This window comes from Lutjanus erythropterus, chromosome 7 (genome assembly GCF_056507025.1).
Source record: "Lutjanus erythropterus isolate fLutEry1 chromosome 7, fLutEry1.hap2, whole genome shotgun sequence".
NCBI classification, from domain to species: Eukaryota; Metazoa; Chordata; class Actinopteri; order Lutjaniformes; family Lutjanidae; genus Lutjanus; species Lutjanus erythropterus.
Genome location: NC_139323.1, coordinates 12,279,477 through 12,306,079, shown reverse-complemented (window position 1 = coordinate 12,306,079; position 26,603 = coordinate 12,279,477). Strand labels below are relative to the sequence as shown.

At 38.9% G+C, this 26,603-nt stretch overlaps 1 protein-coding gene across 1 annotated transcript; it reads right to left on the bottom strand.

Moving 5' to 3' along the window:
• Positions 1-14,987: 14,987 nt before the first annotated feature.
• LOC146323669 (histamine H3 receptor) lies at positions 14,988-22,859 on the bottom strand. The gene is made up of 3 exons (XM_084722161.1): positions 22,333-22,859; positions 21,621-21,787; positions 14,988-16,049 (listed from the first exon to the last, which is right to left on the bottom strand). The coding sequence occupies exons 1-3, from the start codon at positions 22,607-22,609 to the stop codon at positions 15,189-15,191; spliced, it is 1,305 nt and encodes a 434-aa protein (XP_084578287.1). The 5' UTR covers positions 22,610-22,859; the 3' UTR covers positions 14,988-15,188.
• Positions 22,860-26,603: the final 3,744 nt, after the last annotated feature.

Sequence of the window (26,603 nt, the reverse complement as noted above, 5' to 3'; positions counted from 1 at the left end):
ACAAAAATAGAAATAGACTTTTGCTTTGAATGCATCAAGCAATTCAGAATTTGAATTATATAGGACCTACAAAACTTTAATCCTACAGCAGTAATATGAGAGAGGACAGAATCCATTTTTGAGGTCAAGGCTGTCAGTCAGCACACGCTGCAGGAACACAACAACAGCCACAAGCAACTGTTGGTTACATGATAAGTTATTAAATTCTACCTGATGTGAAGTCCCTGCAGACGACGTGTGAAATGTTTGGTTACAGGAAGCACACGTGTGACAGCACAGGTAACTGTGTGTCTGAGGAAGAAGTGGCCCCTGTGGACTGATGTAAAATACTGCTGCAGTGTTGAGAAACATGCATATCATATATTTAACCACACCAATAGTTCACAGAGGAGAAGAGCTGAAAATATGCTGTATGTAAGTGTGAACACAGCACAGGTGAAAATACATTAAAAGATGCACATACAACTAACAGAAAGCACACAACGTAAATCTCACACTTGGAATTAATGAAAAGTCAACCTAAAACATTACTGACTTTTAGGCAAAAGCCAGATTGAAATTTAGAGAAAATATTGTTCTCTTTGACAACCTGATTTTGAGATGTGTCTAAAGTTCTGTATGATGGATGGGTCAAAGCCAGGTATTTTTAAAAGTGGTTGGGCACAAACACTTTTAAAGTAATCAGACAGAGATGAGGGATAGGTTAAAAATGGCAAGAACAGCGGGGCCAGTGAAAGGTAGGACCTCTTGAAAGAATTTGGAGGAAAATCTGGAGGAAATCTCTAAAAAGGTTATGTCCATCATGCTTGCCTGCTCTCTTTCTGAATCACTGTAGGGGAGACCAGGGATGGTTGCAACACTTTTTATTTAAAAATCAGTAACTGAGTGGTTGTTCATGCTAGATCTCTCAAACTTTGATACATGATACCGATATTTTTCTGCTAGAAATAAAACTTACTTGGATGTCTACTATGCGGTCACAGGTGAGTTGCTGTCAAAAACAGAGTTCCAACCTGCACCTCCACTGGGATGAGTTGAGACCCTGGCTGGGGATAGATGTAACAATGAGAGGTAATTAAATGAGATCCACACTAGAACTTTATTAAAGTATAAAGAATAAACAGTTTTGGAAAAAAGGGACCGATTTAAAGTGACAAAAACACTTAATATGTTTGGTTGTGGTCTATATTCCTGAATGTGCAACACAAGGGGTCAGTCAGTGTCACAGTGTGTATTGATGACATGACTGCAGCACTTTTCTAACTGCTAAAACTGACAGTGTAATAACCCAGCGGGCATTACAACACTCAGTGGACACCCCCACCTGAGAAAACTGTCCAGAAATCTCTAAATATAATTGTCAATTTGGGGCTGATGCACGGTAAAGAAGGCCAAAGTAGCATCGCTGAAAAGGTTTTGTTTGTCAGTAGCAGATGCTGACACAGACATCAATAAGGTCTAAGTCCAGTCCTCAGTTTTTAATGATTCAAAACAAGCTGTCAAGCAGCACTTCAGGCTGAGAGTCTCTCAGCCGACTACACAAGACAACAAACATGGAGGGTGTGTTTTATTGGGTTTAAAGGCACCAAATTAACCATCCCCTTGTTAATTCACGTATAGAATAAGTATGTGAATATTTTTAACATAACTATGTATAAAATCATAATGTGTAATGTGAAAGGAGTGGATTTTAATGATAAATCTACACAGATCACAGGAATCAACCATTTCTCTTGACTTTGCAGGGCTTTTCAAGTGAGTTTTGGCTCACGGTTTAGCTGTCCAGCCCTCAACTTCACTGTTTTCGTTCAATGTCACCACTCTTATAGCATTGTAGTCAGCAAAAAAGTATTAAAAAAACATTGCACACTACCGACTAAGTGCCAAATGGTTAGCTAGTAACTAGAGAACATAGTGGAGCATTCAGCAGCTAAAGTGTGAACATCTTTCCCTCAGGAGTCAGTAGAAACCAAACACAGAGACTGAATATTGGACTGACATTTACCAAAATGATAAGAAACTCGACTCGAAATTATATTGTTGCTCAGTAAGTGCAGGAGGTTTAAATAAGCAGTTGTTTGCTAACAAGTTTGCTGGGGATTTCCAGTCATTTCGGGCAGCAGTAACGCACTGTAAATGCAACACCGACATCTGTAGTTTATTAGATGAACGTGTCGGGTATGGAGCAACCTCAGCATTTATCTAGAGTCGTGTGTGTGTCCACCTAATGAATGTAAGCCTAATATGGACTCTCTTCTAAGGTGGTGTCCACCAACTAAAACAAATATCTGCCTCTTTATGTGCTAAATGCTCTGTTGAGTTCAACAGCTTCATACTTCATCTGTATTTTGGAGCTGAGTAGAAGTGTTATAACTGGTGAACCAGCTGAGATAGGACTCAAATGCATGACTCAGGAGGTAGTTCAGATAGAAGATGACAAAGTCTTCAATTGACAAAAGAGGGTTCGGTACACGATTGGTCAATTAGTGGAGGTACACAAATCCAATAGAGAATAGGCAGGGGCAAACAAACAAAACAAACAAAAAAAAAATCTGAAAAAAAAAAACAGGAAAAGGACTCAAAATGAAAAAGGCTGGAACACAAAACACACACAGGAGCTAAGACGAACTGGCACTGAGTGAAAACAAGACACACTAAATACTCTAGTGAGAGGAAGGATAACAAGACACAGGTGAGACCAATCAGGATGGGACAGACAATCAGACACAGGTGAAGCCAATCAAAAAGAAAGGAAAAACACACAGGGCAGGAAGTGATCTGAAAAGAGAGGAAATATGAGTTTTGAAGTAAAACTGGAAACACAACATGAATGAATGCAATGAAAAACATAAACTAAGAAACTTGAGATGTGTAAAGAAGATGCTATGACAAGGTTTCTGGTTCACAGAGGTCCTTCAGCATACAGTCAAGGATGTGCACAACAAAAACATCAGGCTTTATCGGTCCAGTGGCATTCGAGATTAGCTCCGTACAAGATGCAGGTCCACTGATGATCACGCACACACAGAAATGATTGATCCCCTCCAGGCTACACCTAAATCAGTTTAATAAAACAAAACTACACCTTGCTTTGCAAATTCATGTATAGTGTTCAGATGAGCATGAAATGTGACAATCAGAAGACAGCAGCGGTCCTGATGTGTAAGATCAGGTTATGCTCCACAGTGAGGGCCGGCGTTCCCTGCCTGGTTTGTTTTACTTCTCAGGACCGATGCCAAGTAGGAATGAAATAGGTGCGTCATCACCCTAAATGACATCTGCGTATTCATGCCAGGCAAATTACTTTTCTGTATACTGATGTGGATGAGCTGTTTGTTTGTTTTTTCTCGCTGCTCACCTCTGTGTGCTGAATTAACATATAAAACGAGGTCAAAAGTAATCAGGCTACAAATGAAAAATGGTCTCTTGACAGCATGAGCGCGTGACAAATGACAGCTGAGTGACACAAGTGACGAGTTAAAGTAGGACACAAAAATATCTGCTTGGTTTAAAGTGTCCTGAAATTTGTTTTGCATTCTGTACAGGAGAAATGGCAAAGGCGATAAAAACAGGCTTTTTAAAATAACAGTCAAGTCACAAGCATGACATGTTCTTCATCATTCTTCTCACAGACTAACTGGTTTCTTAAGTTTGTCATTGATCTGACCCAAAAAGACACCATTTACACCATGTTTTTAGTTTAAATGTCAAATTTTAATGTTGCAGTTTACGGACACTTGGATTACACCACACGAGCAGTATGGAGACATTTTGTGGGTTTTTTATGTTCTTTTTTCACATTTAAAACTGGTCACCATTCACTTCCATTGTACTGGATTTGGCTGCAACGCTGTTTTCCACTGAAACTCTGGGAGTGTTTTGTGAACTAGAGATCTTCACCCATCCTCACATCAGCACAGGGGTGAGTAGATATTGAATGAAATTTCATTTTTAAATTCAGTTTAGATAGAAACTCGATCATTTGCAGACTTCCCAGCATGCAATTTTTTGACAGTTAAGGAATCCTGGTTGTTTCTTTCCATAATGAGAACAATGCTAATCCTGATTAATGTTACTATCGAATGAATTCCCTACCCTGTACACTTAGTTGATTCAAATGAATATTCTGAGCTTATTGAATTTGAATGTTTTCTCAAGTTCACTTAACTCAACTGGTTTTACTGAAAAAATCACAAAGTATAAAATTAGGTTGTTCATGAGTCGGTTCCTCAGGCTTATATAGTGTTTGGCGACCACGACTCTTCACAATTCAGAACTGGTTCTCTGTGTTTTCACATCTTAATTTCCTTTACACAGACTTTAACTCACATGTTTAAAGCAGCACTGAAACAGTTGAAAGCTTAAAATGATTTACAGTGAAGGATAAACAACAACATAAGATAATATTTATTTTTAAATAACCTTAAAAATGAATAAACAGTTGCTTGTGATGATTTTTACAAATAGACCACAGGTTTGAGTGTGTGTGTATTTACAGAGTCAACCCACTGCAGGGAGCAACAGACATATGGCTCAGAGAGCAATCAAGAGGAACAGAAGGCTGTGTGTTCATATACTCGATCTGCACCGTTTCTAAAATAACAGGTTGCCAAATCAAGATGTCAAACCTCCATATTGTTTGGTTGAATAACAAAACGAAAAGTAGAAAATCAATAGTGCAGAAAAACACTGTGTGCTTTAGTTCTACTCTAGAGCAGGTTATTTTTGGTCTTGAATGGACAAACTGAAAGAAAATGGCACATTAATGCCACAGACATTAGTGGCAATATTCTCATGTCAGGCTTTGTTTGTCAAATCCACTGCTTGGCAACCTGATCGTACTCATTATTTTATTATTCATGTATCTGTGGCTCTGGATGGTTCAGTCTAAATTTGGGAATAGGATCTCTTTGAAACTGAGAACATAGATCATTAGGGGCATTACATTAGAGGATCGGGCTTGCTTGAGCTCTCAAATCAAAATTACCCATTAATCCTCATCTCCTGTAAATTGTCTCCTGACTGGAAAAATGACTTTCAATGAAGTGCAAAACCCCAGGTGTTTGAAACTCTGATGGAGAAGCTGGAAAACTAATTTTTTAGGGACTTAATAATGATGTTACTTGGGGTGGTATTGTCTTGGTGAATTGAGATACAGCTTAATAACATGAAACTTAGTTTCTTTGACCTTTAAAAAACATATTTGATGGGTGATGTAGTAGTTGTAGGAATTTGAATTACTTGTGTAAGAAGAAGCTCTCTGTTCTCTTGTGTCAGAATGTAAACTGTATAATTTACATTCCTCTGAAGAGGAACGTGACATTTTCAGGATAAAGTTCAAAACCACTCTAGGTATTTGTGGGTGTTTTTCAGTTGTGCTTTAATTCCTTTGTAATGCTTATTTTAGTTCCTCTCATCATCTTTTATTTAGAACAATAGTTGGCTCACAAATAAAAAAACAAAAAAGTACAATACTGATTAATTTTAAACAGTTTTGTGCCAGGAACACCCACTCCTCTATCTTGTCTAAAGGTTGTACACTAAAAGTCTTGATGTAATAAGTTTTAATGCCAAAATATGACTTTTTGACTCAGACAGACAGGTTTTTATCCTTCAGAGATGGATTCCAGTACAACACATTTTATTCAGTCCGCAGTAAAAGGTCATGGTACTGAAAATATTTAAGTAATAAAGGAACACCAATCAATCTGCATCAGCTGTCAACTGAAGGTCAGGAAATGTCTCTGCTCTGTTGTACAGATACTACTACTGCAGCTCTTATTCCTAGTCCTATTATTTTAGCCGCCATGCTTGCAGCATGGGTTTGGTGATGGGGCACTGGTGGTCACTTTGGTCAAGACTGAAACACCGCGGCAACTATTTAACATTGACGTTTGATGGGACAGTCACGGTGCCCAGATAATCCAAAATCCAAAATCAATAATCCAAAATCCATTGGAGAAAAATCCCACCGGATTTTTGTGAAGGGATGCTAACATGCTAATTTCTGGGTTAGCCTATAAAAACACACCATCCACAGCACCCAAATCCTCCAGTAATTTGTTTCATGACAAATGAAAAACTAACATTCCTATTGCTATGTGTTTAGTGCTAATTAATGAATATAGCATGCAATGGCTATAAAATAAAATTCATAGCCACTTTAAAGGAACAACATGCAAAATATGGCCAGATTTTAGATAAAAGGTACAAACAGTATCAACACAACATGAAGAATGAGCAGTTATGACATTATATCAGAGACATCTTGTGTTGCAGATATCTACTGATGTTAGCATGCTAATGAGCTCACTCTTTTTCATAATCTCACTTTTGATTATCCAATCCTCATGTAGTTTCAGCTGGGAAATGTATGCGAGATGTATGCAAACTCTCTTAGCTTTTTTAGTCTAACAAATAAATAAAACAAACTGACACAATATAAAGAAATACAATATTTTTACAGCTTTTATCTGTAATAAACTATACTCCCTGTGTATTCAAGTTTCTTTCTTTTACCAAGCTAAGACAGGCTTGTTTGAAAAACACACAAACTCAGCATTGTTAGTATTGTCATTGTGTGCATGTTCGCATGCTGTGACCAAGAACAGCCTCATAGATCCAATACCTCAGTTGTTGTCCTGTTTTAACATGATGAAAACGTGAAAAGGGCACACAAAACATTACTTGCTGTCAGTGGTTATAAAATGACGACTGGGGTTCATGACCTGAAACAAATATTTCCATGAAACTGCACAGCAGCGTCCCAGGAAAGACAAGTGGGCTGTTTCCTGTCTTTGTCGCCTCGCTGGCCGTCCCTGAGCCTGACAACATTTATCATAACAGCAGATGAGCTGGTGAGCACAATCTGCAAGTTCAACTCAAAGTCATAAAAGATAACCATGTTGTTGAAAAATGTCCAGTTTTACTTTAATAAGATCAAGACCTGGTAGGCAACAATTAGTAAGTTAAACATACAACATACAACCCTGAAATTAATGATGGAAAAAGTCAGGTTTGATTGACCTCTTGTAGTGAAAGTATTCTGTGGAGTATTTCTCTTCTCACAATTATTCTGGCATGTTGAGGGCACAAGGGTTAATTAAGAGCTCTGGTAGAGACGTCTGATTTTTTTTTTTTTACCTCAATGTGAGTGAGCTGCAGGATGCTGCTTCCTAGAGTCACTTTTGTTTTTCATCCAGGATGTAGTCACAACACCAACATGAAAAAAACATTTATCCACGCTGTGTGAATCCTGCAAAAAGGTTGATAACGGCATCACCGGTGGCCTGCCAGCATGTGTTTTTGTTCATAACTCCTGCAGGCTCTGCTGTGGTACAATGTACAGTGGGAAATTAATGCTAAATCACCTCCTTGCTTTGTTCATATCCTGAAACAAATTACTTCTTTTTTCATTTTCCTGGACAAACCTTTTACAGTTGCAGCATTAATCTTACTCTGGGCTGTAATGCACTTCCAGTTCTTTTCAAAACAGCTCATGCTCTTGTGACTGGATATTAGAAAGCGAGCAGTGGGATATGATGCATTTAAAAGCATCCTCACTGAAATATTCTCAATGGTTGTATGTCTTTTGTTGTCTCCAGATAAGCTTATCATCCTCTGAGCACATGTTGTCTTGTCCGGTGAGCAGCAGCTACATTTCTGCTGCTCCCTGTACTGTATGTGAATCTCCCAACAGTCATCCGCTCAAAAAAGCCAGAGGTCTGCGTGCTCACCCTCCCGTCCTCGAGGATCTCATTTGATTTTGTGTTCACCAGATATTTGGTTCAATAACAATTACATTACTTGTCACCATATTTGTGCCCCAGAGAAATCCAAATGTGAACCAGAAGGATGTGAACTGCTTCCAATTTTCTTTTTGAAAGGCTGTGAATATTGGTTCTTAGGTCTCCCACAGCGCACAGAAACAATGCCAATCCTCGCGCCCAGCAATTTGTTTTCTATTTGCAAGTCCACCTGCGTCTCTGCGCAGGTCACCTAAACTACAGTCTATTCATTTCATCCCTGGCTGACCTTTTAAGAAATGCCTCCAAATTGACTTTGTCACCCATTTTTGAAGGGGTCGGGCAGCCATCTGTACTCCTCTGCTCAGGAGTCCATATCCTCTCTACACTGTAGAGGAAAAAAATACAGGAGTTAAGTGGAATCGACTCATCTTTTCTCATTGTAAATATTTAGCATTTATTTATCATTTTTTTCAGAACACTTCAAGACTTTTAAACATGAGTTCTTCTAACTTGAAGCCTTTGAATTTGAAACGATGAATTGCATTAATTTACTGTACAGAGTTCAATCAACTCTTTAAATAAAGTTTCTAAAGAAAGATGATCAGTATATTAGCAGACTTCCCAGCAGTCTTTGTGTGAGAGTTGAAAGTGTCTTATATTTTGTAGTTTGAAGAAAACATACATGATGTATATGTGGGTGAGAAACACCGGCATCCGTGTGGGACTCTGAGCCACTGCCCCTTTGTGTAGAAAGGGGCCAGTTGAGGTGGTTCAAGCATCTTGTAAGGATGCCACCTGGTCGCCTCCCTAGGGAGGTGTTCCAGGCACGTCCAGCTGGGAGGAGGCCACAGGGCAGGCCGAGGACTAAGTGGAGGGATTATATCTCCACCCTGGTCTGGGAGCACCTCAGGATCCCCCAGTCAGAGCTGGTTAAAGGGAAAAGTAAGTCTGAGGTCCCCTGCTGGAACTGCTACCTCCACGACCCAACTTCGGATAAGCGGTTGAAGATGGATGGATGGAAATCTTGTATGATGAGAACTTATGTGTCATTTTAAGATACGTCACGGTTCCACAATAATAGTAACACTGCGAGCCATGATGAAGGGTAGTATTGAATTCAGTTTCATATTCCTGTCACAGAGTTATTAGTCCCGAATTTACAATAATTTGACAAGGAATAAGGATTGATACATATATTGCAGCACATATTTAGAATAGTATAAAGTACTCTCTCTTATATGAAACAGATGCTGTAGCAGCTATCTACTCTTATTTTGAGACTTGATTTGGAAATTATTTGTAGTTTCCCTAAACGTCTTGTTATGTTCTGTAGTTACATTTCAGTTTGTTGGATATCATTTTTAACCGTTGCTGTAACTGGTTTTTCCCTGCAGGCGCAATCACCTGACTGATTTATCTCATCTTAATACTTCTATTCATAGTTCTGATTATGTGGCTTGTAACGTTAATGAGCCGTTTCTTTCGCACATAGCTGGAAATCCCACAGACACAGGTGACAGGCCTGGTTCTACAAGCTTGCAAAAGCATGCATTGCACCCTCAGTTGAAATTTGAATAATGAATGTCACGCGTCCGTCGTGTCCGCAACTGTCTAAAAATGCGTTTAGTTAAGAGTATCTTTGTTGTGTAAGGACTGTCTGTCTCCATGTGCACACTTTCTTTTTTGTTTGTTTGTTTGTTTATGTATGTGCACAGGCTCGACGTACAAGGGCATGGGTGAAAATGAATATAAATCAGAGGATGTTGTGGATATTTAACACTCTCAGCCTCTGTGATTTTCCATCAGGTAGTTAGAATAATGATAGAGAATCTATGCATCTCACCTTGCACATGGTCACATAGTTCAGTAATGTTCAGTTCAGTTACACAGTAGCGTCTGCACTGAGATGTGTTTCAAGGATAAAAAGAAAGTTGGAGAGGCTATGATGAGCCCTGGTAATCAGATGTGTCCTTCATATAAAAGCTGAATCTGGAGTTAGAAATGACCATTCTGGTTGTAGAGGACTTCATGGATATATTGCAGCAGCCTGGTGTTGCTTTCACATGATTTTTATGGAGGAAAACGCAGGCAGCAGTCATGTGTAACAGCTCTTCACTGTGGCACGGCACTTCTCAGTGAATTTATCATCATATCATGTCTCTTTTTCTGGTATGTGTGCGTGCAAATGAATACAATACACTCGATCGTGTGTAACACAGAACAGTGAGCCTTGAACCTGTAATGATTGATGACAAATTTAGGGTTAGATAGAGTCAAATTTCCTTCATTTTAAAACAGAGGAAGGGCCTGCGATTACGTGCATGTTAAAATGTAATAAATTCAGTGGGAACAGTTGGATCAAGGTAGTTCTAATAGAACCAGCCAAACCTGAAGTACTTCAAACTTAAAAAAAAAGGTGTATAATCGAATGTCAAATTTATTCTTCAGTGTGACTGAAGACTCTCAAGTACAAATGAATTAACATCAAGTTTATTTGACTTGAAATGTTTGTTTTGAGTTATTGTAAAATTCTTTTAACTTCTCTTTTAAAATTCAGGCAACTTAAACAGCCTGGAGACTAACTTTTTTTATGTTAAAACAATTTTTTTTTACAGTGCCACAGATGGATTTCGAGGAGGACGTATGATAATCGTGTCTCACATTTTCTGGATCTGTTTAGGGAAAACATTTTCATTTTTCAACAGCGGTTTTACAGGCACAAACTGTGTATCCACACCTACAGGAAACACTGCATTTAAAGCACTGTTACTAAGCGGGGTCAGTGGGAGAACAACACCGCCACATAGACTGAAAAATTTATTTATCCTCAAGAGCTCTCTCCACCACAGATTAAAGGAAAGAAAACATTTCATTTCTGGACAATGTATTAAGAGAAAGAACTCTATTAAAACAAAAGCCACTTAATGTTGGAGTGTTGTATTCACAGTAGAGATGGAAAATCTGATGGTGGGAGAAGTTTAACTAAGATGTTGCTGCTATTAACAGACGGAGATAAATTAATGCTTTGAAAGATAGTGATCTCCTACATCTGTTCCTAAAAACGGCACACTGCTGAACCTATGAACTTACCATCTAAACAATTTACATACACTGAATTCTTTTACATTGCTGTTTCTGGAGGAGCATTCTTCACTATACATGACCTTCAAGACATAATCTTGAAGTACGCTGACTGGAAGAAAGCTATTATCACCCAGTTAGCGCGGCTCTTCTCTTAACACCATGGGTTGGTTGCTACAGTCTCCCATGGTTCAACAATCTCCGCAACAAGGGTCTGTTTTCTCTCTCAAGTACAGCGTCCCCGCATGATTCCCACAGGGCTGAACGATACTGGTGGTTCCAGCGGTCTTAATTCCCCAAGGATGTGTTTCCGGATATATTTTGTTACTGTTCATCTCGGCTGGAAATATGTAACAGAGGTCAAAGCCCTGCAGTTCTGTCACGCCTCACACTTATCTCGTACTTGTCATCAGATAATAAAAGCTTGACAGCATTCTTCAAAAAGAACAAATCCTTATTTTTACTGCAGTGTTAAGTCTTTGGTGGCTTCTAGAGAGCCTTTTTTTAAAGCAACATCAGTGGCCCTTTATATTTGATATGAGTTTTCAATAGTAATTTTTCAGGTGTGTGTCATACACAGACAAAGTCCATTCACAATCAATCAGACACAACACAACAAGATGCCTCTCCACCCACTCATGCCTAAACCAGCTCATCTCAGCCTTCCTCTGTTGTCTTATGAAGAGCCAGAAAACATTACAAACCTTTCACCTCTCACAAAACACTTAGACAATCCTTTGACATTTTGGAAAATAGGCAAATTTGACCTCTGGACTTTTTCTGTGGGAGTGCTTGTTTGTCTCAAACAGCCAATATACAGACTGTACAGACTTTAGCTTACAGTACAAGATAGCCACGTGTGTTGGAATGGGTATGTGTTTATATTCAACTCAACCTCTGACTGAACTCAGAAATCACCAAAAACTTAATTTCTTTCTGTCATTTCCCTCCAGGATCTCTTTTCCCTCTTGTTTCTGTATGGTCATGAAGTCATGTAGAGGTGCTGTTGGGCAGACTTTATTACCTTCAGACAGAGCCTTGCTAGCCACTGTGCATTTCCAGCCTTCATGCTAAGCTATGCTAACCGGCTGCAGGCTGTCACTTCATATTTTCCCACTGGTTAATGAAGTCATGCCAATGCTAGTGTTGGCTATTACGCTAAACATTTTACAAGAAAACATATGACGCTCAATATCTATTACTGTTAGAGTGCTGACTTTGATCTTTAATGTTAGCTCTTCAGAATTTTCAGGCTTCATTATTCAGTTTTGAGCTGCCAATCTATCAAACATCCCCCACACTGACCCCAACAATTGCTAGTTGACGCCCTCAGATAAGTTGTCTAAACTAGCTTGGTTTAGCCAAGTTAGCCTTGGTTTTGACAAATTGGCACCAGCTAACGCCTTCAGGGTGCACAGCAGAATACTCAGTTTTATGTCTACCCACATCCAATGACTGTTTGGTGATGGTGGGGATCCATGTCATTAACACTTCATAAGTCCAACCTCTTTTGAAACCTTGGTCAGCTTTCCTGTATATGCTATGGGCTTGGCTTATCTATGTTGAAAAGAAAACTAATTTTGGAATATGGTTAAAAGATGTTGCTGGGTGACCTAGCTAATTAGATAACTCTACATTAATTGTTAGCTAGGTAGTTACATCTATTAGCTAATGTTTGAAAAATTCCAGTTAACTAGCCAGTTAATCAACATCAATTGTTGTCTACCAAGTTGTCTACTAACTAAAGATGTTTCTGTATGTCAGTTTGACAGGTCCCTCAGCAACATCTTTTAACCATCTTCAAAATTTGGTTTTCTTTTCAACACGACTAGCTTGGCACCTAGCATATCAGCACAGGAAACAGGAAAGGAGAGAGTTGACCCAGTTGCTCGACTGTTATTGGAGCACAGAACAAAAAGGGGCGGGAATTGGAAGGTCAGTTTCTCTTCCAGTGGATTTCATTCTGAAGAACCATATCTCAAGCAACCTCATGTCCTGTTGTGATTATAGCCTATAGCATTACTTTTCAAATCTGACTCCTGCTACCCTGTGTTGCAACTCTGCTGCTAATGTATGAAGCAGATACTTTGTCTTTATAATTGTAGCATCCGTCATCTGACTACGCATTGATAACACACTAAACAGTCAGGGCAGTGGGCAAATAGTTTAATCGTTTATGCCCGAACACCATGTAACAACGACTTTCTCGAATCTAACTCTCAGCAAAAAAGTAAATAAAATACATCCCAAAATGTACAACTACTCCCCCTACACTACCTGTGTTCCAAATTTGACCAATAACATACAGCTACAAATCCTGTAGGCAGTTTTCTTTTTATTCTTTCTTTGGCTACTGACACTGACAGACATTCATAGCCAAGATACAAAGTAGTCAAGTAGTTTGGGTGGTATAAACCAGTCAAGTCTCTGAATAAATAGAACACAACCATCTAGCCTCTTACAGATATTATAGTACAAAAGTTTTAATGCAACTCTCATTTTATAGTGCTATACATTTGTAACATCAATAAGAACACCTTTTTAAAATTAAGTGCAGATTCAGAGTCGGCAGATAAGAGCTTATTCTCTCTGACCCTCGCCAAATGTTCAAATAAAGTGAAATAAAACAAAAACTTCACTCAGTAGTCCGTAAACAAATACAGGTTATTCCCTTCTTTTCAGGTACTTTGAACTTTCAGGACTCCGCATTTGTCATCCTATTGCTGCATGATGAAAAGCTTGAATTAATGTCTTTTTGAAGACACAGGTAAATGGCCTTCTGTTTCAAAAGAACTGCGATGCATTTGAAACTCTAAAGTGAAAAGGCTTAATGTGCAGGGAGATTATGAAACTTTACAAAACCATAAAAGACCATAAATTCCTTCCCTCGCATCAATTTGATCTAAATAGGAGTTGAAAGGTTTTTCCCTTGCAGTGGCCCTGTGAAAAACTGAATGTCACCTCCATCCGCGGTGCTCTCATTCAGACAGACAGTAATTTAACAACTTAGTGCGCTGTAGCTCTCGTATAGTATCTTATACTAAATTATGATCATCAAATTCTGTCTGGCTGCATAAGTCATCATTTCACAGCCTTCAGCACATAAAGAAGTGTGTGGTGAGAAAATCTAAACCACATCACTCCTTCCTGTCCTACTTACAGAGATTGTCTGTGGAGGTTAGTGCACATTCTGAAATTAAGATGTACACCGTTTCAAAAATCTGACATTGGCTCTAAGGGGCACATTAGTCAAGAGTAATTATACCCACTTTATAACCACTTTTAAAGATGTCATGAAAGTCCACTGCTTTACCCTGTCATTAAATACACTCTCAGAAATATGGGTTCCAAAATGGTTCTTCCTGAGAGAACTCTTTTCATCCAAATAACCCTTTTTCAAAGAAGGAGTTCCTCAAGGATTGTTGAAAGCACGGGTGTCAAGAGATCCTGACCTGGTAGAACCCCCTTGGTAGGTTCTTGTTGGCACCATTAGAAAGTGGAAAGGTTCAGGATAGAGTCCTCAGAGAGGCTTCTGCGTGGAACCATGACACCATAAAAGGGTTCTGTGTAGAACCTCTCACAGAGGCCTTTTCCACTAATATGAACCAGCTCTGTTCCAACTCAAGCACTGGTACAGAACCTGAAAACGTGGGCCCTGGCAGGAACCAAAATATAGCCTTTTTTTCCCCTTGGGATCCAAAGTGGCCATGTCATATTCTACAGGTTGTTGGTTCTACACCCTCTGTTGATGATGCCCCTGATTACAGTGGTTCTACTCAAAACTGGTGGATACACAGGCTAGTTTACTAGATAGCACCAAGGTTACAAGAACAACTCTTAAACCGCTTTCGAGAACGAAACTGGTTTAAGAACCAGAGCTAGATTAGTGGGGCTTTGGGTGGGTTCTAGATGTAATATAAACAGGATTTGTAGAAGCCCCTGGGATGGTTCTTGTTGGCATCTTTAGAAGGTGGAAAGGTTCAGGATAGAGGGTTCTGTGTGAAATTGATTTTACCACAGAAAGATTATCTGGGTGGAACACTGTCAGAACCCCCTGAAATGACTTTATAAAGGGTTCTACCAGGAACCAAAACAGTGTTCTTCTATGGGGACAAGCCAAAGAACCTTATAGTTAGCACCCTTATTTCTAAAAGTGTATGTTATAACTGCAGTTTTTTTTCTTGCACATTTTTCGTGACTGTGTTGAATTGTCATATTGCTCAAAGATATAATGTGACAATCCTCTTCAATACAAACAATTCTTATTTTTTGATGGAAGAACAGTATATGGATTTTGTACAGTGTTTGACCAACAACAGTTACTGCATTCATAAAGCTGAGACGTGCAATTCAGTTCGTTTAACAGGACTGAGCCTCTATCTGAGGCTGGACTGATTGTCTTTTCGGACAGAGTATCTTTGAGAAAGCCCTTCGAAAGCTGCTGTGGCACAGAGGGTACAGGAAGGGGTTGATGGCAGAGTTCAGCCACAGAAGCCAAAAAGTAATCTCGTACCAGTAGTTCGCCACACATGTGCCACTACAGGCGGCACGAATGATCATCAGTAGAGTGTAAGGAGCCCAGCAAATCCCAAAAATGCAGACAATAATGGCTAAAGATTTAGCGATCTTTTTGTCTCGTGAAAGACGAGACCCATGTGTCCTGCGGCCGGGCGCCGTACAGGAGGCCGTGTGCTGAAACAGCCTGGAGTTTTTTCTGTTAGGAGAGCACTTCTCCCTCTGCATGAATATCTGACTGGTATTCGGGTCCCCGCTGGAGGACGGGGACAGGACATCGTCGTCCTCGATGACTGCAGAGATGGCAGTAGGCTCGCTGGACGACACCTTCCGTGTCTTCACAAAAAACACAGACCAGGCTCCTGCTCCATCTTTGTGCTTTTTACTGATCCTTTGCGTCTTGGCGTCATCCTCGGGCAAGATGCCCCCATTCTTGTTCCTGCGATGGATGTTCAGGTAAATGCTGAGGTTGAAGAACGCCACGGACACAAACGGGGTGAAGAACTCAAATGTAGAGGCGCTGAGCAGGAAGTACCAGGTGAAATAAAACTCAGCGTAGCACTCGTGAAGCGGGACGACGCTCTGGCCGACGATTGTCTCCCAGAAGATGATGGCGGGGCCGTAGAGGAGGAAGGCCAGCACCCACACGGCCACCATCTTGAATACGGCCTGGCGGGTCATGTTTCGTTGTGCTCTGTATTTAACCTGTGTCAAAAGCAGAGGTGGGAAGTAATTAAGTACAAATACTTTGTTACTGTATTCAAGTTGTTTTTTTCAGGTACTTTACTTGACTTTTCATTTACTCCCTTCACTTTAACACAAATGTCTGACCTTTCTACTCCTTACATTTCCAAAACAGACTTGCTACTTTAGTTGTATTTGAGGGGAATTATTTAAAAATAAATTATTTTGCACCGTTGCACACTGACTTCACAAAGTCAAGACTGAATTCAATCTAAATGGATGGAATGACAAATCATAGAGAAGAAGTTTCCTCAGTGTATCCATTGAGATGAAATGAACAAGACGAACAGGATGAAAACTTATGCAACAAAATAAAAAAGATGTAACAAGACAAAAACACCCCGACACAACAGATGAAAAATTATGTAACAAGACAAAAAAATACATAACAACATGAAAAAGATATACCAAGACAAACAACTACGTAAGAATATAAAAAATATATAAAAGACATGAGAAGGAAAGAAGATGAAATTAACTACGTAATGAAAAGGTGTAAAACAACAAAAAACAAATTGAACAACAAACTGAAATATTACGTAACAGGATGAAATGGATATAAGACGACAACAATAAAGTAACTAGACAAAAAATGATGTAACAAGATGAAAATACAGACGAACCAATACAGAAACAACGTAACAAGATAATAAATTACATAACAAGACGATGAAGGACGATGCAAGAGACATAACAAGATGATAAAGATGCAATAAGATCAATAATCACGTAACAAGAAAAAAATAAGAAAACAGTTTAAAAGATGTAACAAAACAGACTTGGCCGTGGAGAAAAGGTGAGGATCAGTTAGCTTTGCACAGAAACAGCCAATAGAAACGTTCTTCAGAGGGCGACTTTTTACTTCCATTCTTTGGGTACATTTCAGAGCCATAACTCTTTCACTTTTACTTGAGCAAACTGAAATTGCTTCACTTCTATTTGCAATCACTTCTATTTTCTTCTCTTTTTTTTTTTTACACAAGTATCTGTAATTCTACTCGAGCAAAGAATGTTTGTACTTTTGCCACCTCTGGTCGAAAGAGAGGCACGAGTATGACTCACAGTGACGCACAATAATGCTGTTCGATACATGTTAAACAGCCGCAGCTGCTCACATACAAACAGGCTGACAAATGCACTTGTTCAAATGAAGCCCTGTTTGTATTGTGCCACCTCACAAGCAGCAGAGATAGATGCTGTAAATAAGACCCACTCGTGAGGCCCTGTATATCCCTCTGTGTGTCACTGAAGCCAGAGAGGGAGAGAGAGAGAGCGGGAATGTCGGGCTGAGAGCCACATTCAGTGATGCAACACAACAGTGTGAAAGAGACATCTGGTTTCTCCTGATCCACTCCTCCCTCGTCTTCGCCCGGCGCTCATTCTCTTCGCGCTCGCTCCATTTTCACTTCACCTCCTCTCTGAAAGTCTAAACTCTATCATTTAGCAGGGCCCCACTCTCTACCGTTCCCTGTTTTGTTGTTCTTGTTCTTGATCTTTCCCTTGCCTTAAAAATCATCAAATGTCTCTCTGCAGCTGGGTATGTCACTGCGAGACAATAAAGTTGCTAATGTGAACGTGGTTAAAGAGCAACTCAAACAAATCCAACTCCCTGTGTCAATAAATAATTAAATTGAGCCACTTCATGATGCTAATAAGTGATTCTGGCTGCAGTCCCAAGTGGTCATTACAAAAGCAAAATACCATTTCCATTGTAAATTAGACAAATCTTACTCCCTACAGAGTGAAAATTAATGAATAAATAAATAAATAAGATTTAATACTTGGCCACTGAGGTGAAACCATCAACCACAAGCAAAGAGATGTTAATACTTGAGATGTTCTCATACCATTTTTTGCTTCTCGATATGATTCCAATACTTAAAACTTTGCATATCAGCCAACATCGATGTTGTGTAACCTGGCTCAGGTTGAATCCTTTGTAAAACATGAGAAAATATGTACAGAGCATGAATACCATAGAACATTTTCCAATTCTGATATTGGTATCAGAACAACCTGAGTTAGCATGCTGCTTTGTAAGCCAATAAATATTTTTTTTTTTCTCTGTATATACGGAATTTAACAAATTCAATAAACTAAAGCTGGTGTATTTGGTTAATTTTTGCATTACTGGGCTGAAGTTCCATAATATCCATCAAACTCTGCATAAAGCAATTATAAATATGTGTTCTGAGTTTGTAACGCCACAGAAACATCTGTAATTAACCACCCAGTCAAATTTGAATGATTTAAAAAATCACCAAGTATATAAAATTAGGTCTCAAGATCATGAAAAAAAGAGCTGTTTTCTCTGCTCTGCTCAGTGCTGTTTGTGAGTCGGTTTGTGGGACTTGGGGGACAATGGCTCCGTTACATCACTGAGCCATGTTTCAGGTCTGACCAAGAAATCCTGAACACAGAAATCATGTACAACAGTTTAACGGTCTAACTCCAGAATTCAGTAGAACATGGTTCTCTGTCTTTTTACATGTATTCAGCAACTATTTCTAACATGAATAATGTGTTTAGAAGAAAATCTTTGAATTTCCTTTACACTGATTTTAAGCATAATGTAGTTCAAGTGATCTGAGAAAAACTAGACCTCTGCTCCTCCACTCTGCTGTTCTCGGGTTTTAGAAAATCTAGCCGGTGAAGGGCCAATCACAGGGCGGTAAGACAGTTGATTATTGAGTCACATTCCCAAAACTTTTGCATTTCACAACCATGGAATGAGATTCAACAATCCAGTACCCAGAATCACTGAGTGCAGCTTTAAAAATAACACAGACAGTGAGAGCACACAAATTATCCACTTGGAAACATTTCAGTTTTATGTCAGTCAAGCACAAATGAACATGATGTCTCAGAGATCTGAGGATTTCATTTTGAGAAATTTTTTTTACACTCGATGAGTAATACTGGCAATATGGCACCGTGTTAAAAAATGATCAACTAACAGAGGATTATATCAGGTTTAACACTAATGAGGCCAGTAGGCACATTAAACAGCTGGTTGTTTTTGTTCTGTTTCAATTTAGGGCCACAACTAATGATTATTTTCTCGTTTTTTGGTCTATAAAACATAAGAAGTGCAAGGTGACGTCCTCAAATGGTAAAAGATATTCGGTTTACGGGAGTAAAGAAGCCAGAAAATATTCACATTTAAGTAGTCAAAATCAGAGAATTTTGACCTTCTTACTTGAAAAAAAATCACCAAAGTGATTAATCAATTATCAGAATAACTAGCAAGTAATTTAATAGTTGACAATGATTAATAGTTGATTAATCACTGCATATCTAACTAAAACCAGCTTCTGTATAGTTGTTGAGCTCACAGGAGACATGTTTTAAAAAGAATGAACAAAATCAAAGCAGCAGTGAGCAAGATATCCTGAATTTTAGTCTGAGTCAAGCTCCAAAAACCCTGTCTACGCCATGTAGATCCTATACTCCACGTGACATGTGTAAAATCTGTGCTCCTTTGAGCGAATTACACTAAAAACAAAATCATAAACGTAACACTTTTATTTTTGCTCCACTAGAACTGGACTAGAAGTCACCGACATTCAAAGCTTAATTCTTTTAAAAGGGTGTCTGGCCTCAGTCTATAATTTTGCCCAGTCAATTTGAACAAAGAGTGCGGATTGTCTGGTTAATTTGCAAGATAAATATTTTAAACACAAACATTAGCAGTCAACTCAGCACTCTGTATGGATGGATATTAACTCAACATAAATATGAACCCAGCACTTTTGTCATTGCTCCCATTTTTCAGGAGTAAAAGAGCTTAGACTTCCTCTGTCTACACAAGTGTTTCTCTCAAATTTTATTCACAAATTTGTGAAAACCTGTCAGTGAGCTCTTCTCCTTTCCCAAGATAATCCATATAGAGATGCTGATTAAGTATTATGATTATTACACAGATGTGCCTTGGACTGGTCACAATAAAAGAACACTATAACCTGTGCAGTTCTGTGTTGGACACTGAACTATAATTATTTTGTACAGGGCTATAAATACCAATTTTCCTTCCCAGGAGGGCAAAGTCATGACCCACCCTACTCTGCCTGGATTGATAGGTTTAGGGATGAGGAATGATTGGTTAGGGATAGTGTAAGAATACCAGGACAATGGCCCAGTTACATAAACGCAAATTGAGGGGCGTGGCAGTGAATTTGCGTCCTTCCTTTGCATTGAGCTCAACTTTGGTGAACTTAAAAAGGGCGGAGTCACAGCCTCAACCAATAGCAAATGCATTTGCTTCAGCATGCAATGACCACTTGTCCACATTTGTGTACACAGACCTTAACAGTGCGTTTGCACAGAAAGTGAAGCAAATTTTAATGTTGCCTGACTTGTGGAAGTTTGATCACCGGATAATTTAGGGAACATTTGTAGTTATTTGTGTTACTGACGTGAGTGTGTTTATTCCGTATGTGTAAAACAATAAACCAGATAGTGAATGCAAAGATGGCGCCTGTTCAGTCCAGTGAAAGTTGCGCTCACTGATACGTGCAGTGTTTCCCCGTTTGCCCCCACCCACAGGTTCCTGTAGACTTTACATTGTGATGACATCACTGATTTTTAAAACGCTTTTTTCGGCTCCAGTTAAGTTTTACCAAACTAAAAGCTCCATGGATCAAAACATCATCATAGAAAGTGTCATAATTGACCTTGTTTGCAGTTTGAGGTGTCCTGTCAACAGTTTTACATGTCTCTTTTATAATGGTGGCCTATAAGGGAAAAAGCTTTTTGGGAATTCATCTCAAACAGCCGACCAGGAGCTAAGAGCTAGTGAGCACCACTTTTTAATCCCAAAAGTTTGCAGAATAAACTCTTTGCTCTCCTGTCAGCAGTAAACCAGTTTGCATCAGACCAGAATCCAGTGTGACTCCAGGGTTTATTCCTGTAGAATGAAAGTGAAATTTGGCACAAATACATGAGAAAACTTTGTATGTAATTGATTTACACAAAAATTCACCTTGCTTTCTATATGAACACACCTGAAGCTGATCAGTTTATCCTAATTCTTTAATGTGTGTAAGGAACACCTGTGCAGTTATCATGCTGGTTAATCAGCATCTCTATATGCCACACCTGTCAGGTGGATGGATTACATTAGCACCATTTTTTAAAGTATTTCTTTTGAACAAAATGTACCTTCTGTGTGCATGGAGGAAGTCTTAGATTTTTTTTTTTAACTTAAACTCATGACAAATGGGAGCAAAAATGACCAAAACAGACTGTTGAGTTAACTGCCAATGTTTGTATTTAAAATATCTACCCACCAAATCAACCAGACAATCCACTTTGTATTCAAATTGACTGGACAAAATTATAGACTGAAGCCAGACACTCTTAAAGGAATAAAGCTGTGAATGTCACTGACCATGATCTCTCACTGCAGAGCAAACCAGCCCGGAGAGTGACACATTTTAGAATTGCCTGTGGTAGTAAGTCAGTTACGTGTGTGTGTGTGTGTGTGTGTGTGTGTGTGTGTGATAATGAGCACCTCCACAGCCCTGTACTTACCGCTCTCGTGACTGACAGGAAGCGGTCATAACTAATGAGGACAATGTTGAAGACTGACGCGGTGCAGAGCAGGTAGTCCATGACCAGCCACACCTTGCAGAGACCCTTACCCAGCATCCACCTGCCTGTCAGGTTGTACGGGATGTACACCGGGATGCAGAAGGCACCTGGAACAGGCAGCACACACACACACACACACACACACACACACACACACACACATATTCTGCATGATGATTCAACCAGTATTAACATTCACACCTCTCCAGACCTCCTGGATGTGACACCCATTACATGTGACAAATAAATGACTCCCTGTCACCAACACAGACCCCTGCAGAGACTGAGAGAGAGACATTTTGGGAACAAGAGCATCCTGCGTTGATTGTTTCATTAAAGAGAAGGGTGAAATGTGTCCACTGCTGCAGATAAGAGCAGCACAATGAGGGGTGTGAGTGCCCTTACAAAATAAAACACACAACACTCCATGGTAATGTAAGGCATCAATGAAGCAGAAAGGACGGTAAGGTCACCATACTCGTCAATTACACACTAATTATACTGTAAGGAAATTACAACGTGTTTGAGGCATGTACAAATAGGCTTTTAGTGTTTTTTTTTTTTTTTCATTCATAGGGAGGAACAAAAGACTTGGAAGGAGACAAATCTGATGCACAGAGGTGAAGAAGAAGAGAAAGAGGCACCAACTCACCCACGAGAAAATCAGATATAGCAAGGTTGAGGAAGAAGTAGTTGCTTTGATTTCTCAGGGTTTTATCCACAATAAAAGCCATGATGACCAGCGCGTTCCCAGCCACCACAACGACAACCAGAGTCACCATGAGGACCGACAGGATCACCGCCAGGTAGCCCGGGAGGATGGTCCCAGCCTCGGACACCGCAGGAGTCAAGTTGCCGCTGGAGTTGGACTCCAGAATGTGCGCGCCCATAGTTAATTTACAGCCAAAATCATTGTCGACCGTTTTCATTTCACGCGCAGAGGCAGCGAACAAGTCCAACTACGCGCCCAGACGCTCCGCTCCACTTTACCAAGGAGTCAAACATCACTGAGGAGCTGAGATTTAATGAACAGACTTTTCCCAAATCTTCCATTTTTCCCCACAGGAGTTCTGTGATTAGAAGGAACATAAGTTTAAATGAAAGATTTTTTTTTAAAATAATGATGTTAATAATAATTGTAGATCCTCTGCTCCCTCTGTCTCTGGTCAGCCGGTGTCTTATCAGTGCTGGATGTGCGGGTACCACGGAGCGCACACTTGCTTTTGTTACCGATGTAAAGAGAGCCAGAGTAGAAAACGAGCACGATATCCGCTTATGTTTTCAAAATAAAGCTATTACTGCAACAGCATTGAGCAGGGTGAAGGCTGTCAAAAAAATTTAAAATGTTTAGTTTTGAAGCAATTTCATTGCAGCGATTGTTTTCTCAAAAATATTTTGTTACAGAACTTGGTATTCAAAGGCGACATGCAACATAAAAGGGCAGCAAAAGTTGAACTGGCAGTTGAAATACATACAGTAAATCCTTCATATCTATAACACATTAATTATCTATTTCTACTGTGAAATCATGCACATTTGCTGCTTGTACTCTTGTGAAACCAAATTTATTTGTGCAATTAACCATTAACCAACCAAGCTTCCTTCTTCAACAAATACCTCCGCTAGACAAAGCAATGCAAAATGAAGTCCAGTTACTGCCATTTATAGACTATCAATTAATTATCAACACCATTTTTAATCTATTAAATTATTAACAGTAATTATTCGGCTAATGGCTAAACATTAACATCCTCAAAGACAATATTATTTATATTTTTCTCTTAATATGATGCTACACAGCATGTGGTATTGCAACATGTCTGCAAGTATCCTGTGCAATTATCCATATTAGTTAAAGGTGTACATAATCTATACAGTTTGCATACAGTGTTTCAATTTCAGATTATATTTCTATTATGATTTTATTTGGATTTTTATTACTCATTCTTTTCTACCTGTTCCTTCGATCCTTGAGCTGTTGTAAGAAGTGTGGATGTGGGATGATTAAAAGGTTTATCTTATGTTAAATGTTTACAAGCCTACGCAAGTCCATCTTAGACCATAAGTCAGTTGTTAAGCAGATCAGAATCATCCAAAATGCATTTAAAAAAAAAAAAAAAATTACTTAACATTTCCTGCATGTGTGTTGAAAGACAAAGAATTGTCAAAGGCTTACGCTTTTATTTTGGAAGCAGGATAAATTCCGGTCTTTACTCAGACGATTTCTGCTGACTTGACGTTTTGCTTCTTTGTCCGCCCAGCAACTGATCAAAGGCTGAAGTCTGCAATCAAAGGGTGAAGTGGTCCAGACGCATGAAGCAGACTGAGATGAAATGATGTGAGCTGCAGCCAGCAGGATGTCTGCGAGGAGCCAGTGATCATCAGCAGATACACACATATTTACACCAGCAAGCATCAAGTTCAGTCATTCAGTCAAGTGATTCAGAGGTCATTGTCCTGGTAAGTCCACTTGACAAAGAATGAGAACATGAGGAATAACCTTCCTCTTCTTCTTTTCTTTTTTTCTTTTCTTTTTTCTTCATAGCTCAAGAGACCAATGAACAAATACCATAATTTTTTAGGGAATCTTAAATGTTAAATAAATAAGACATTTTAAAATAAATAAGCATATGAATAAATTGTGGGTAACACTTTACAATAAGACGACTCTTCTAAATATTTATCAATTATTTCTAATTGGTTTATAAGGTTGTAAACACTGTTTAAATCATTAATAAATTACAGCTCATTAAATAAAAAGGGTAACCTGACCTGACCTGTTGCTTGCCAAATAGTGAGTCCACATCTCAGATGTCATTGCCAACTTAACTTACTTTGTCTTCTTCATCACCTTCATCAGATATTTGTCAATGAGTTACCAGTATTTAACCACCGTATGCACATCTTAATATAACTTCATAGACAACATGACGTTTCATCTAGATTATCAAATTTTTGGCAATAATTTTTGCCTTGACATTTTCAGCATCCACAGTTTTAGACACGATAATAAGGTTCTCTTTGGCAAGTTATAAATGTTCCTGAGTCATGAGTAACATTTATTCATAGTAGGCAGTAACTGGATCTTGCCAATCAGTGAGCCAACATTAATATATATAATCTGTCATAACTAGTTTATTATAATTGCTTATTTATGATGTGTAAAGTGTTTACAACCTAATAACCAACCTAATTATTAACAATTTATAAATCATTTATAAGAATTGTCTTATTGTAAAGTGGCACCAAACTGGGTAAAATATATAAATGAACCATTTACTATGAAATGTTATTTCATCATTATTTTTATAATAACAACATTTGATTTAAGTTATACAGTATATGTCACTTTTCATGACAGATCTTTTGGCTGATCACGTGCTTTCTGCTGACCAGTGGGCTGTTTGAGGGGAGATATCGTCCCCATTGTTGGCAAAATGATAAAAATTCCTCCCTCTTGTTAACATGTCATAGTAGCAGAAGCAGAGAGAGTGCAGAGGCAGAGGGATTGTTCAGATGAATATGTTAGTCTAGTCTCCCTGATTCCTTGATCCTTTTTCTGGCTGAGGTTTGTGACAACTAGAATACATGGCCCAGACCATTGGTTCCCACCCTGGGGTCTGGGATTCCCTTAGGGGGGCGCCAGAGATAACAGGGGGTCCCCAAGACTTTGTCTACTGTGATTTTGTCAAAATTAAATTTTTGCATGTTAACTAAGATCACTATTTATAAAAAAAAGTCTGCGTACAAAACAATTTAAAAAGATAATGAACCATTTCTATTCTTTTGGTAAGTAAGAGTGTGTCTAAGCTACTCTGTTGAGTTGTTGAAAGAAGGCATGTCAAGCTTATACTAGACAAGAGACTTTTACCAAAGGTAGAGGTTCTGAGAATTATTTTAGGTAGCAAGGCTTTAGAATTAATCATTTATTATTTGGTGAAATATCATCTGTCTGATATCTAACTGTGCTGTGTATTGATAAATCCACTGCACCGTCCCTGGTGCTGAAGTAGCAGATGGATTTGTAAATGCATCTCTCTCTTTCTCTCAGTCCCAGCCTTCTCTCTGTTTCATCTTGGATTTATAACATCCTCCAAATTATATTCTATAAATACGCTAGTCTACACTATACTGTAGCCTATATACTCTACAGAGTAATGTCCCCTTCATGATCAAAGTGACAAGTAGCAACATGTAGTCATGAAATGTGAGAGGATCATGGGGACACACTGCTGCCCTTTAGTACTTCTGTGATCATTCAGCAGCATCTGTGCTGCTGAAAATACATCACCAGAACAGCCCACTTCTGGAGCAAAATACTTTTAGGGGAGACACGTCTACAGATGACTAAACTGACAAATCACTTACTGCTGCTAACCAGCATCCTATTAGCCGGAGCAACCACAGCGAAAGACTGAGTGTAGTGTGTCCAGCTAACGGGTGCTACTTGTCTAAATCTGGTTGGTAAGGGTGGGCAAAGGTATTTATACTACCAAAACATAAGTCTTGTTTTGAATATTGAAACTTGCATCAATACAATCAATACAAAAAAAAGGATCAGTCATAAGTTAAATGGCATCATGGGTACTTGATCATTGTTCTTAGCGCTGTAATATATGCATATCTACTGCTGCTGATTTTCCACTATATCCATTACATGATAGTAGATTAGCTGTATTTGTATTGATTATTAGTGATCCTGGATCTGATATTACTTGGTATCAGATTGAGACTAAATTTTGCTTTATTGTCCACTACTAATGGCCTCCTAATTGTGGTTGTTGAACTTGCTGGCCCAAGAGAGGCTGAGAAGACATGTGATTGGCTGAGAGGTCAGAAAGGGTGGTACAACTGTTATGAAAAGTGAAATGAAATAAAAATAATAAAACATATTAAAAGGTGCCAACACCTTGGGGATCAATT